Source organism: Corylus avellana, chromosome 3 (assembly GCF_965113065.1).
Source record: "Corylus avellana chromosome 3, dhCorAvel1.hap1.2, whole genome shotgun sequence".
Taxonomy (NCBI): domain Eukaryota; kingdom Viridiplantae; phylum Streptophyta; class Magnoliopsida; order Fagales; family Betulaceae; genus Corylus; species Corylus avellana.
In genome coordinates this window covers 35,773,111-35,788,364 of record NC_142492.1, presented here as the reverse complement: position 1 = coordinate 35,788,364, position 15,254 = coordinate 35,773,111, and the positions used below count along the sequence as shown (strand labels likewise).

Sequence of the window (15,254 nt, the reverse complement as noted above, 5' to 3'; positions counted from 1 at the left end):
ATGAACCACGTACGTTACTATTAATTGCCATATCATGGTAATTTAATTATGTACCATGAAGAGCAGGGTAATGTTGATGGATAATATTCTCCTTTAGCTGCATCGGGTGATGAATAATTAACTTTAAGCTTTAGATGGATTGTCTCATCAGAGTCATCACCATCTAATCTGCAAAGACTTAGACCCTTAGCAATGATGCCCTTGTGGCTTGTAGGCAGTGTTTGCCAATGGCCTGGACCGGTAAAGTACCGGGCCTCTTCTTCAATCCAAAAAAAAATTTTACTTTTGCCTCAAAATTAATCCTAACATTCCTACTTTTTATATCACATCAATCATTTTTTTTATTATTATTCAAATAAAAAAATCACTACAAAACAATTTTTATTTTACATTTTTTCATATAAAATATATTTGTTCACTTTTCTCCACAAAACATTTTTACTAAAACCAATTAAATACATATTCCTAAAAGGGCTAGAGTGCCGGCCCTTGACCCTCTGGCCTCTTGGCAAACACTACCATAGGGTCGGCTGTGAGGAAAATGACAAATTCATGGCCAAACAATATAAGAAAATTTTGTTTGGCTTTTTTGCAGCTGGAAAAGCATTGAAGAGAAATATTGATGAAACAATACCAACCAAAATACTGATTTCAGCAATAGCTATCAAGGGGAAAGGGGAGAAAGAGCGTTAAATCAACACTTAACCAAAAGCTTTGCAGACAAGATATAATGAATTTAATCATTTAATTAATATTTTTTTTTTAAATAAGTAATGTCATTTAAGAGAGCATGCACCTTAGAAGAAGCTGGTAGTCTGGTAGACTAAGAAAGCAAGCACGAGAAGTTAGATTGTCTGTTCCACTTCTGCAGCCACCAAGAAGGATGTATGAACAATTAGAGGCATTAATTAATTGGTAAGCATGTTGCTAGAAAGTATTAAGCTTTAATAAAAAGATATATAGACACAAATCGGCACAAAAAATACGGCAAAAAAAATCAATAATTACATAAAGGGCCAATAATTGTACATGCCTTGTTTGATTGAGCAAGGATAAATACACCATTCCCCCCTACTTCTTAATTATATGATCAATATACATAATACCTAGCTGTTACCATCTAACTCACACCTTTCCTGCCTTATTGTTATTGAGTCATTTTCCTATTTAGCCTATCCCTTCATTGTGCAAGTCAGACTATGCTCCAATCAAAATTTAATTAAAAAATTAAACAAAGTTGAACCAAAATTTAACCTCAGCTTTAATAGTTTCGGCTGTCAATTTCGTCTAATTAAGAGAAACTAGTTCCTCGATCTGGGAATTCCTGCACCAATAATCCAAAGATAGCCAACTCAATCTCTGATGCTATCTCTCCTACCTACTCCTGATTTCTCTTCCACCCACCAAATTCATTTCTGAATTTCAACCGTGTTTGCCTAAGGAACAGAGCGGTACTGTAACTGGAACGGTACTGTCCTAGCTACAGTATTAATACTATAGATGTACTGAAAAGCCCCTCACACAGCCCAATAAGCTGCAGTGAAATTTATTCCTATCTAACCAAACCACCGAGCCACCCCCCCTAACTCTTCTTTCTCTTTCAACGAAATTTTTTTTAAAAAAAAAACAAAACTGCATCTACAGACTACAGCTTATTCTTCTAGTATGCTTCTCCCACAACTCCTCTTTCTCTCTTCTTTCAACGAAAAAGAAAAAAACAAAACAAAACAGCATCTACAGCTTTTTCTTCTAGTAGGCTTCTCCCACAACTCCTCTTTCGACGAAAAAGAAACAAAAAAAAAAAAAAACAAAACTGCATCTACAGCTTCTTCTAGTAGGCTTCTCCCACTGCTCCTCTTTCACTGCAACTTATTGGGCTGTGTGAGGGACTTTTCAGCCTTTTGAAAATAGAAGGAGGACTTTTCAGTACATCTACAGTACTGATACTGTAGCTGAAACATTACGGTACTGCTCCGTTCCTTAAGCAAACACTGCCTAAATGATACGGTTGGCGAGACGTGAGTCGACTCAGTTAAATTTACGGTCATTTCCTGCAGAGGTAGTCACATGCTTGAGGCTACAATAATAATAATTTTATTTTTTTATTTTTACCACGTTACTTCCTGGGACCAGATGATATACGTACGGAATTTATCTTTCACCGACATTAATTAGCTACTGTTAACTTTTCTTTTAAGACAGTACTTTGTGGCTTTTGGATTCCCTCCAATTCACATGGACCAGAGGACAGCCGGTCCTTGTTCAATCAGGAGCAAAATTATCTAATTTTTTTTTTTTTTTTTTTAAACAATTCTACTCCACCGGTTCCCATAGGATACCAGTCCTACTTTGTGAATGGCTCGAACAAGTACGGAAGGTGGGGGCAATGGTTTTTTTTTTAAGAAAAACTTTTTCTGATACATTTCTCTAAATTAAGCATAAAATTAACCAGAAGGATAAGTTATTTGGTTCAAAAGGCTGAGCGTGTGATATAATTAAGTTTGAGATATGTTATTTCATCCAAACATGATCTTCATTATATAAGCAGGTGTCATGCATAAATCATCCTGAAAGCTAGCTATGGCTTCAAAGCATGATTTTCCCTTTTAAAATTTACCCGTTGAGTCATAGCCTAATTCAATTTCATCATAACATTAATTAAACTTAAAACAACTAATAATAATCAGACAAGTAAGGAAATTTTCATTACGGAATTCAAGCTCACGCCCTAATGAGATGTCTCAACTACTTAAAATTTCATTGAGACCACTAAAACACCGTTACTAATAATTTTGTTTAGTACTATTGAGTTAAGAATGTGATACACATGTTAAGTACAAAAACAGGTGGTCTTTGCTCTTTATATAGCACCAGATGTCTTCGTTTCTCTCCCACACAGCATAAGCCTCCATTAATGGTTTCTCACATCTTCAGCTGAGTTTCCCTTCTTCTTTTCTCTCTATTCCTTCACTCTTTCCGGTGCTCCTTCTTAACCCAAAAAACCAAAAACAAAAGAAAATATAAATGGAAGACAGCTCTCAGTGGTTGAAGATGATCTTGATGATTGTCGTCCTTTCGTGGCTGCAAATTTTGGGCTTGGCTTCGGCTCACGGCAGGGCAAGAGATGACGCGCATCCACTGTCTAAGATCAACATTCATAAAACCACGCTTGCCCTCCGTGACTCCGTCTCCATTAAAGCTAGCCCATCCCTTCTCGGCTCGAAGGTACCAATATTTCATCTACATTGCTTATTTTTACCCTTCAAGATTTCTTCTTTTCCTTTTGTTTTCTAATGTGATTGTCCTCCTTCCAATTCTGCATTTTTAGCTACCTATGGCTATACATATTGGTTTATGGGAAATCATATAGGTCATATTAATTTTTCGGGCCCGAAGATAATATATTTTTTAGGGAAATTATATATAAACTCCTTCGGTCAACACGCCTTCATTAAAAACTCCCTAGGTATTTTTTTCCGAAAATTGACTTCCTGAGTCAATCGAAACTATAATAAACTCTCTACCTTCAAAATTTTTTAATAGCTGTTAGGGCCACTCAAAACTTTCTGTTTTACCTTATTAAAATATTAATTTTTTTATTAATTTAATTTAAAAAATTAAATCTTAAAAAAAAAAATTGAAGGGTGGCCACCGCCACCCCTGGCCACCCCCCAACCCCTATGGGGTGGCTGTACCAGGGGTGGTTTGCCCACCTCTGAGGTGGCTTGCGGCTAGCCCCAGGTGGTTTAGGGTGGCTCGCAGCGAGCCCAAGGTGGTTTGGGGTGGCTCGTGGCCACCCCTTTTCACCCATGGGGTGGCCGCGAGCCACCCCATGGGTGGTTTGGGGTAGCCTGCGGGCCACCCCATGGGTGGTATGGGCCACCCCATGGGTGGAAAGGGGTGGCTGTGAGCCACCCACACGGCCACCCCAAACCACCTGGGGCCACCCCCATTGGTGGTTTGGGGTGGCCTGCGTGGAGGGGTGGCCAAGGGTGGCGGTGCCGCCACCCCTGGCCACCATTCAATTTTTTTTTTTTTTTTTTTTAAGATTTAATTTTTTAAATTAAATTAATAAAAAAATTAATATTTTAATCAGGTAAAATGGAAAGTTTTGAGTAGTCCTAACGGCTGTTAAAAATTTTTGACGATAGAGAGTTTATTGTAGTTTCGATTAACCCAATGAGTCAATTTCTGAAAAAAAAAAAAAACACCTAGGGAGTTTTTAATGAAGGCACGTTGACCTAAGGAATTTATATATAATTTCCCTATTTTTTATTATCTTGTGTCTTTTCCTTTGAAAAAATAATTTTATCTCTTTTCTTTAGTTTATTTTCTTGTTAACATTGAATGTATTAATTTTTTATATATTAATTTAATCTTCAAACATAATATATTTTTTATTCGTACACTGACTCTCATGTTTTAATATATTTTTCAATTGGCCCCTTCCCATAAATATGTCTGGCTTCATCCTATTGGATACCAACAGGACTAAAAAAAAGGCTAATAATTTATCGGACAAGAAAACAAATTTTGGGTAATAAGAAATAAAGAACCTGATTCAGCATCTGTTGTACATATATTTTATATCAACTACAATTTGTATAATTGGTTTTAAATTAAAAGTAATACACAAAGATCTACGTACATAATATTAATTTAAGTATTTGATGTGGGTTTTTCTTCATATGATTACAGGGCGAGGACACAGAATGGGTGACAGTGAATCTTGTAAATCCAGATCCTTCTGAGGATGATTGGGTTGCTGTTTTTTCACCTGCAAACTTCAAGTAATCTACATCTCTAGCTTTATCAGTTTGTTCAGTCTAGCTAGTCGATCGTTACATATAATATTGAATAGAATGTGCAACCTAGTCAATGGCTTTTCAAGAAGTAGAGTTTTTTTTTTTCCCAAATAATGGAGATTATAGTTGTGGGGCTAAAGTTTCCTCAGTTAAGTCATAAATTGAAGGAATATTTTTGGTTTTGAATCGGTGTAGGTGTTGTTGATCGCAAAACAAACCATTATAGATTAATAATTCTTTTCAAAACCAAGAATAAATCAAGAATTTACTTTGAGGTAAAATAGAAAGAAAACCGCTTCTAGAGTGTTTCTTATTGAAAACCAATGAATAATAATCCCCATAACAACTATTTATAGTAGCTAGACTCTTAAATCTAACAAAACACTGAAATAAAGTCAGTTTGGCGACCAATGCAATCTCGTCGGAATAGACCTACTTACTCGTTTGGACGAGACTTGCGATAAAACCTAAAAACTTAAAAAAAAAAAATAAAAAAAAAAAAAAAATTAAAAAAATTAAAAAAGTAAAAAGAAAGACATTCTCAACTTGTTTCCGAAACAAGTTTCTCGAGTATTTGTTTTTGTATTTCTTTTAACGGCCCTTTTTACCCATTAAATGTTGAATTGGAAATTTAATAAGCTGTCGAAAGCCACCAAGTTTTCCTACATTCTATGTCGGAATCACAAGCTATGGCCTTTTATTTTTTTATTAAGATTGGTCTGATTGAATAGTGGCCTGCATCAATTGGCAGCTCATCAACCTGTAAACCAGAGAATGATGAAGTTGCAGAACCATATATATGCACAAGCCCGATAAAGGTGTGTACGTACAATTTGAATTGAAAAACTGAGATTAAAGTACGTAGCAGTTAATTAAAATTGGAAAATTCCTCGAATCTCTAACCTATATATGTGATGGTGAATATCTTTGTTGTAGTACAAGTACGCAAATTACTCCAATTCAGAGTATACAAAAACAGGCAAAGCGGTTTTGAAGTTCCAGTTGATCAATCAGCGGGCAGATTTCTCCTTTGCAATTTTTTCAGGCGGCTTGTCAAATGTGTGTCCCTGGCTCTTTTGCTCTTCTTATATCTATGAACTGTACTTGTTAGTGTCCTGTTTCTGAATATTATGTTATTGAATATTGCAGCCTAAACTGGTGGCAGTTTCAAATTACATCACATTTGCCAATCCTAGAGCACCTCTATACCCACGACTTGCTAATGGGAAATCTTGGGATGAAGTAAGTTTACCCAAATTATGGATTCCTGTAAAATCTTCTGATAAATACTGGATATCAGGTCCCAACTCCTAAGCAACATGTTTGTCATTTTTTTTTTTTTGATATTTTGAAGTCATAAATCAGTATGTTTGCAAGGAGAAGTTGATCAAATTCAATAAGATCGAGTTCTGGTTTTAAATCAATTCCCTATAAATGCATGAAACTCCAGCTGTTGTTGAAGCTTTCTAAATGAACTCTTCTTCTGGTTATGCAGATAACAGTAACCTGGACGAGTGGCTATGCGATACATGAAGCTGTTCCATTCGTGGAATGGGGTCTGAAGGGAGAAACTAAAACTCGATCCCCAGCTGGAACATTGACAGTTGATCAGAACAGCATGTGTGGTATAGTTCATTTCATCTACCAATAATTTTACCACACTGCATACTTTCCCTTATGATCATACCATGCTTGAGCCATTTGGTGATGCAGAAAGTGCTTGACTTCATTGCATAATGAGACTTCCTTGTAAGTACTCTGCAGGTTCACCTGCACGGACAGTAGGCTGGCGTGATCAGGGATTTATACACACAAGTTTCTTAAAAAATTTGTGGCCGAATGCTGTGTATGTTCTTAGTTACATTTTCTTGACATAAAAGTATCCCTGAAGTGTTGATGATATATGTTGACCATTGTTATAATGGTATTTCAGGTACACTTACAGGATGGGTCATTTCTTATCCAATGGTTCAGGTGTCTGGAGCAAAACCTATTCTTTCAAATCATCCCCATATCCTGGACAGGACTCACTACAACGTGTAATAATATTTGGCGACATGGGGCAGGTAGTATTGAGTACTTACATAATGAAAATTATTGCTAGGAGTTTGCGAAATTTGACCAGAAGAAGCTTCTGAAAGATGTCATTTACTGGTTTTTGAACTAGAAGGGAAATAGCATTCAAAAGGGTGCTTGAGAACCATTGCTAGGAGTTGCCCTTCACTTTGCATCTGTGTTGGTAGCTAAGTTGAGTTTCTGTATTTTTCAGGCTGAGCGTGATGGCTCAAATGAATACGGTAATAAGAGCCCTGGTGCACTGAATACTACCGACCAACTCGTCAAGGACTTGAAAAACTATGACATAGTGTTCCATATAGGAGATATGGCTTATTCAGATGGATATGTCTCACAGTGGGACAAATTCACGGCACAGGTGGAGCCCATTGCATCAACTGTCCCATATATGGTTGCAAGGTTTGTGCAACTAATTAACTGTTCATTGTTTGTTTCCTTCCATACATGAAATTAGTTACTTGATAACACTTGATAAAGAATCTTTAATGTGATCATCTTGCAGTGGCAATCATGAACGTGATTGGCCAGATTCTGGATCCTTCTATCAATTTACAGATTCAGGTGGAGAATGCGGTGTGCTTGCTGAGACCATGTACTATGTTCCTGCCGAGAACAGAGCTAAGTTCTGGTAAATTCCTGTCATAACTTGTCCAAGAGATGATCAGCTTGGTCCATTTTCCCAACATTCCTTAGTTTTTTATTTGAAAATGTTGACGAAATGTGCAGGTATTCAACAGATTATGGCATGTTTCACTTCTGTATAGCTGATAGTGAGCACGATTGGAGGCAGGGAACAGAACAGTACAAATTCATTGAGCATTGCCTTGCATCAGCTGATAGACGGAAACAACCATGGTTGATCTTTGCTGCTCATCGTGTTCTTGGATATTCCTCCAATGCGTATTTCGCCGAGGAGGGCTCATTTGAAGAGCCCATGGGAAGGGATGACTTGCAGAAGCTTTGGCAGAAGTACAGGGTAGACATTGCATTTTTTGGCCATGTCCATAACTATGAAAGGACATGCCCCATTTACCAGGTAAAATGTCAAGCACACTTTGATATACAATTCACTATTAATATCATTTGCCTGCATTGGTATAGTTTGAACAAAGATATATGAAAATGCTCTTGTGCAAGAGCCTCTGTCATAAGCAGCAGGATAATACTTCAAGCAATGTCCAGCTGCATTGTTGAATTTGTTAGCCAGCTCTTACTTCAGCATACCAAGTTTGAGATGACTTTTACGTGGGGTTAACAATTTTTTGTACGACTAGTGAACCCGACATAAACCTAACACAAAATTAGTAAGTTAAGGTTGAGAGGTCTGACCTATTTAATTGAATGAGTTGTCTTATTCTGTTATACAAACATAACTCACGAACACGAATTGTTACCCCTACTTTCATGCCACGTCTCTAATTGTTTTTTCATTTTGTCAATGCTGGTGGTGTGTAGAATCAATGCGTCAATTCAAAGACATCACATTATTCAGGTACCATGAACGGAACAATTCATGTTGTCGCTGGAGGGGGAGGTCACCACTTATCAACTTTCAGCACAGTAACACCCGACTGGAGCATTTTCAGAGACCTTGACTTTGGCTTCGTCAAGCTCACAGCTTTCAATCACTCTTATCTCCTTTTTGAGTACAAGAAAAGTAGCGATGGAAAGGTATATGATTCCTTCACCATTTCAAGGGAATACAAAGATATATTGGCTTGTGTACATGACAGTTGTGCACCTACCACTCTGGCAGCTTGATCTGTATCTTAAAATTGTATGAGGAAAACTTATGCCCGATGAAATTTGGCACTAGTATCAGACCTTCCACTAATGCAACTATGTTGTTATTGAAGCAATAAAGGCTATGTTTTTTTTACTTATTATTATAGTTTGGATAGCTTTTATCATAGGGCAGCCATCAATTGGGATCCCCTACCATTGGCACCTGAATTGCACACAATTCGGGTGGCCCCACAAAGAAGAGACCGCTCGGGACGAGTAGATGCCATAGCTCCCCTTTCTGTTGGTCTAGCCAAATGGCATTCAATTTGGACAGCCAATTGTAATGGATCCTCATCTAAACTAAACGACCAATATCAAAAGGCTCAGTTGAAGATTTTGTTTAAAAAATCATGTTGTACCAATTAATATTGGAAATAAAAAGAAAATCATAGGAAGAGAATGTTGAAGTTTAAGAACCTCATAACAATTTAAAGAAAGCGTATTTAAAGAAACAATTTCGAAAGGTAAAATAAAGTGTTAAGAATATTTCCAACAGAGTAGACAAATTTATAATAATATTTAAATTATAGAGATATTTTGAAAAAATAATAATTTAAGGAACACAATGAGACACGTGCAATGTGTTTTATTTTTTTCTATTGAAAGTGAAGAAGATGGAAAATGGAAAATTACAAGAAAATAAAACACGAGAAATAGGATCCATCAAAAAAAGTTGAGAATAAGTCAAATAAATGACTTAGCCTTTAGAGCAACTGGTGTTGCTAAAAGAGACAGTAAACATAGAGAAAGTTCCGAAACCGGAACAATCTACTAAGCCAGGAGGGTTTGGACTCATGATTTGAGAGAGGGTTTTGAACCGGTTGGAGGATTTGGATTCAATTTCCTTTCTCTATTGTTTCTCAGTCTGAGATCTCATTCCCAAATGGGTTTCGATTTATTTTGGCTCTCACACAAGGGAGATCTCATTCAATTTCCTTTCTCTATTGCTTTGTTGGGATTAAGTCAAATGCATCAGCTACCATGCGATTGGGGCCATCTTGAGATATACTTCTTCCAATCTGGTAAGCTGCAATTTGCAGCAGTGTTGATGGTTAAGCTTTCGGCTTCTCAACAACCCAAAGCGGATGGTTTCTTTGTCTTTGAGTTCTTTCACAGGATGGGCTTAAGTTTAACACGTCTTCTCAAATCAACTTTTCTGCTCCTGTTTGCTCATCCATGTTGTGGAGGAAGAGAGAGAGAGGAGAGGGAAGAGCGAGCGGGAGTGAGAAATAGAGGTAGAAAAAATAGAACAAAAAAAAATGAAAAATAATATTTAAAGAAAGTAGAGAGTAAAATAGATAATTTATTGAAACTTGTATTTTTCAAATGAATAGGCAAAAAAAAAACAGTGCTTTTTGAGTAGCTAAAATGGCTATTGCTGCTATAAATGCTCTAAAAAGTTATAAATGTGAGAACATACGGCTTTGTACACCGCTGAAAAAGGAAGGCTTACATACAAATACAAGTATATAAACTGACCACTACATCTAGAGTTTGGGTTGCCTCTAGTTAAAAAATCACTAGAGATCCTCCTGTGAAAAATTAAACTATCAAAATTGCCTCCAGTGAAAAAAAATACACTAGAGTTTTCTCCAAATCTTGCAATTTTGACCATTTACTTTTTCACAATAAATTTTTCAGTATTTTTTCACCGGAGCCTGGAGGCAAACCATACTCGAACACAAGTGATTGAAGCTTTTGGGAGAAAGAAGCACCCCAATGATCCCTTAGTAGGCAAAAGCTAACAATAATAAAAAAAAAAAAACCTCCTATCACTATAATTGATAGTCACCATTAACCAACCATCTCCTGATCATCAGAAGGCTTGTTTTCTTGTTCAATTGATGAGCTAATAGATGCTAGCAGATCATCAACTTTTAGAGGAGAATGCCGATCAAGCCATATACTGGAACATAACCTGCAAGGGTAAACTCCAAAAAGGCACAAGAGTAAGCTTTTAAAGTAATCTGGTTTATACAAAGGGGTGGGTACGTACCCGAAGAGACCCTAGCTTCTTTTTTTCTTTTGAGGTTAATAAAATATAGAAACTAGCTAATTATACAAAGGCATGCACATATTTATTTCCACAACCCAAAGCCGCAGGATTGTGAGTACCAACTACAAATTACACGGGAGGATGAACAACTGAGGAACAACATCTCCTCCAATCTTTTCATCAGACCATATATTCAATGAGCAAACATGCTGAACATTCTTAAGGCAATGATCTTTCTTTTTCAATTTTTCGTTTTCATGACTCAAAAAGGGCATAGATAGGCAAGCTTAATAGGACAACAGCAACATGACCTTCCCCTTACAGAAGGTTGAGTCGTAAGAATCTATGCCAGCTCCTAAAAGTACTGTTTTACAGCATTATTGCTTTTTCTTTGCAAATTGTGAGACATTTGTTATCTATTTTGACTAGGTACTCATATATATATAAGATGCATTAGGACATTTAGTAAGTGATAATGTCCAATATCTACTAACCTTGGAGTAACTATCTGCAAAAGCATGCGCTCGATTGGACTTGCCAAGATAATGTAAATTAGCCTTCTCAAGCTTCCCATCCAGAAAACTCAATCCTCCATTACTAATAGCGAAACGCAGAAGATTTCCAGAACACAATCCTGACTGAAAATTGGAGAAATTTAAGAAACAGAGTAAAGGAATTGGCTTGTTAAACAAAAATATTAAGGAAAATCATACTGACGCAGGAATTGGCTTGTTAAACAAAAATAATGAAGAAAATCATATGGAGACTTGTCATCTTGCCACTGACCAAAATAACAATTCCCTCACATCAATCACTCTTCATTTTTCCCTCTTTCAAGTTTTTTTTTTTTTTTTTTCCTTTTGTTTTCTAATGTGATTGTCCTCCTTCCAATTCTGCATTTTTAGTTACCTATATATGGCTATACATATTGGTTTATGGTATTTACTTCATACAATGTTGTTGTGATCACCTCATGCCAATTGCACCAAAGGAAGCTGAAAGGAGAACAAACGGTGATAACTAGGTGAGGTGGCTTTGCCGGGCCTTCGATCGGTGGGCTTGATATTTAACCATTTGTTCTCCTTTCAGCCTCCGTCAGGCTTGGCATCCGGTCATTGTAAATACACTTGCTAACTATATTATAATTTTTACTACAAATTTTGCCTACGAGCTATAATTTGTAAAATAATTAAGAAAATAATTTGACTTATCAATTTAATTAGTTAATAGCTAACTTGTCAATTATTTACCCTTATTTATTTTACTCGCATTAATTTATAAAAAAAAATTATAATAAAAGTTATAATGACTCACTTTTTCTACTTGCATGTATATATTCATGCAAGTACGTGTACGTACCCATAGATTGGCTGACAGTTTATATATATGTGTGTATCTGTGTGTTTGTGTTAATAAACATCTCTTTTAACCCTTTTTCCTCTTTCAATTAAAAAAAAAAAGAATAAAAAAAAAACAAAGGGTTGTTTGGTCTGATATGCAAAAGCATGTTGTTTGGGCCGACAGTTACCTTTATTTACTTTTCGAATTGCCTACGTTGTCAATCCTACGTAGATATCATGACACGGCACCGGGAGTGGAACTAACACTTAAAGTTTGTAGGTAAAACTAAAACACTAAAAATTTTGGAAGATAAACTTCTAATTTTTATAATTTTAAAAAAATGTACGGACATTTTAAATTTTTTTTTGAGAAAACATGAGGCTTGGAGGGCTTCAGCCCATGCATGCCACCAAGAGTGGTGTATAATTGATTATATATATTAAATTATTTAGATATTTGTAGGCTTTGTTTGGCAAAGGCCACAAAGGCCTGATACTATTCTACACTTTTTTTTTATTTTATCAATATTTTTATTTTTTATATCACATTACATCATATTAATCACTTTTTATTACTATTTAAATAAAAAAAATCATTATAAACAATTTTTTTTCTTTCACTTTTTCGTATTAAATATTTTTACTTTTTCACATTAAACATTTTTACTTTTTTAACGTGAATCAATTTTTACTACAATTCTAAGCCACTAAAACCTCAAAAGCCAAAAAGGAACCGTGTTAGAAACATCTTTTAACAATTATACGAATATTAGAAATCATATATATACTTTTCTTGATGGCTCATTCCACGTAGCGTAGGGGTCTAGATCCCCTTTTCATCTATATTTTTCTACCCATTTTTGTCAAAGCTAAAATGACACCATCGTGATAATCATTTGAGAAAGTAATTATCTCCATATTTGTTTTTTTTTCTTAAAAAAAAAAAAAAACAAAGTAGCAATTTAATATGGTATTAGAATTATAAACGACTAACCACAGTTTTCAATCCTGAATTATACTTTTCTATTTTGTTCTTTATCTTTTGTTTTAGATTGATTTCAATCACAATCAGTCAATCACGAAACCTTTTGAGTTCTTTATCTATTAACAAAAACAAGAACAAAAATTAATATATATATACTTAGTCACCTGTCAAGATGCGTTTTGATGGATTGAAAATGTCAAATAAAGTAATATCATCAAATCTTATCCCTACTTATCTAAGCATGATTGGAAAGGTCTCTCGATCTTCCCCTCATATTGAAAAATGGACCCCTCCGGTGGCTAAGGAGCAAGGAGTCTTCTTCAGCCTAATTAAGCGACTGTTTGCCTAGAATCCAATGGCAGAATTATCAAGGCTTTATCTCAAATATGCCCCCCTCTTCTGATCCCTCCTCCTATGGGGAGAAGCTCACATCTAGCTAACCTTTCTTGAAGATCAAGGGTTTCAAAGGTCAATATATATATATATATATATTGTGAAAGATTAATATAAGAAAGTTTTAAAGTTTTGATAAGAAATTTTCGTGGATTCGGGAGCTTGTTAAAGGATTTTAAATTTTCATCACCTATATATAATTAGGTTTTGGCTATTTTAGACTAAAAAAAAGCAAATAGGTACTTTTAAAATATGTCAACTTTTTAAGTACTAAAAGTACTTTTTAAATTCTATAACATAATTCCAAACAAATCTTTTTTAAAAAAAAAAAAAAAACCGGATCTACACATGCAAAACACGTTCGATCGGGTTTTTTTGAACACGGTGAGAAACAGATTCCTTAAAACTCAAGCCCTAGTGCTGCATGTCGAATTACTTAATAGTTTCGAAGACCACTAAAAAATTTGAGAAAATAAAAAAAAAATTTGAAACATGCATGTGCAAATTGAAATGTGTGCAAGTATTATAGACATCGACGTGGTGTCCCATGTGTCATATCTTCTACAGATCCGGATTTCACGAGACTAGGTATATATGACACGTCGTATTATCTCATTTTTTAAATGCACGTGTACGTATTTGCATTGATAATTGTTTAAAACTTGTAAAACCTTCAAAACTTCAATTAAATTAACCTATCCCTTCAAATAATAATAATAATAATAAATTAACTTATAATATAAAAATGAGGATAGGAATTTTCTTGTCCAACCTACTTCAATAAGTGATAAGTGTCATCTCTCACATATTTTATTTAATATTTTAAACAATTATTTATTACCATTCTATTAACTTAAGAACTTAAACATTAATTTTTGAAAAACTTAGAGAAAATTCCTGTCTTAAGAATAAAATCGAAAATTAACACATTCTTTGACTCCAAATTTGTTTCTAGAAGTAGCAGATCAGCTTTGTTAAGTATTCGTAGTTCTTTAGTTAAACCATTTTCAACTTTTAATATACAAATCTTTCTTTTTTAAATTGATGCCTTTGTTTGATAATTTTTTCAATAGTACATTAATATACTTTTTTTTTTTAATGAAAATTTGAGAATTTTATTGATTAAAGATTACGGGCATAGAACTCTTACAAAGCAGAGCAAAAAGCTCTTACAGTACAAAGCATAAAGCTTTACAAAAATTATAACCACATGTTATAAGGTAACAAAGTTATAGATACAAATATTTGTTTTAAGAAAATAAAAAAGCGTTAACAAGACATCTTTCTTTCTTGTGAGAAAATGAGAAAATGAACATATATATATATATATATATATATTGGAAAATGAAAATTACAAAATATAGGCAATTTATTTATATCGAAACGCTTGAAAAATGTTACCTATTAAAAAAAGTGGCATGTTACAGTTAAAAATTTGTTTTTTATGTTGTAAAAAAACATTTGAACAAAAAACTGTTTTTTGATTTTCTAAAGAAAAAAAATCTATGCAAAAGTGATAAAAAAAAAAAAAAAAAAAATCATTTTGAAATGGAAATTATTTTTAGTTGTCCCGATAACATGAATAGGTACCATTTTTCAAGTGTTTCGATATTAAGAAGCTGTCTAAATTTCGTAATTTGAAAATCTACGCTCTTTAAATTTGTAGAGAATCATAATCTTATAAAATCATATACACCATTAAACATATTAATTTCAAATCTTGATTATGAAATAATCTAATTCAAATTATATTCCTATAATCATGGATCATTTGTCTTCACGTCTTTGGTGGAAGCGAAATCATGGTCAAATCATGGAGAACATCTTAAAATGGGGTGCCCCATATAGGGGTCCACCCTTGACCTTTGGGGGTT

General features: G+C 34.6%; 1 protein-coding gene and 1 long non-coding RNA gene across 2 annotated transcripts; one reads left to right on the top strand and one right to left on the bottom strand.

Moving 5' to 3' along the window:
* Nucleotides 1-2,911: 2,911 nt before the first annotated feature.
* On the top strand, nucleotides 2,912-8,741 carry LOC132173476 (putative inactive purple acid phosphatase 27). The gene is made up of 12 exons (XM_088514130.1): nucleotides 2,912-3,225; nucleotides 4,699-4,790; nucleotides 5,557-5,623; nucleotides 5,742-5,864; nucleotides 5,955-6,047; nucleotides 6,301-6,430; nucleotides 6,570-6,651; nucleotides 6,739-6,871; nucleotides 7,075-7,280; nucleotides 7,384-7,509; nucleotides 7,608-7,917; nucleotides 8,337-8,741. Exons 1-12 carry the CDS (start codon nucleotides 3,025-3,027, stop codon nucleotides 8,640-8,642), a joined length of 1,869 nt encoding a protein of 622 aa, XP_088370256.1. The 5' UTR covers nucleotides 2,912-3,024; the 3' UTR covers nucleotides 8,643-8,741.
* Nucleotides 8,742-10,103: 1,362 nt separating this feature from the next.
* LOC148587129 (uncharacterized) lies at nucleotides 10,104-11,296 on the bottom strand. The gene is made up of 2 exons (XR_015911791.1): nucleotides 11,157-11,296; nucleotides 10,104-10,584 (listed from the first exon to the last, which is right to left on the bottom strand). It is a non-coding gene; the product is annotated as an uncharacterized LOC148587129 (long non-coding RNA).
* Nucleotides 11,297-15,254: the final 3,958 nt, after the last annotated feature.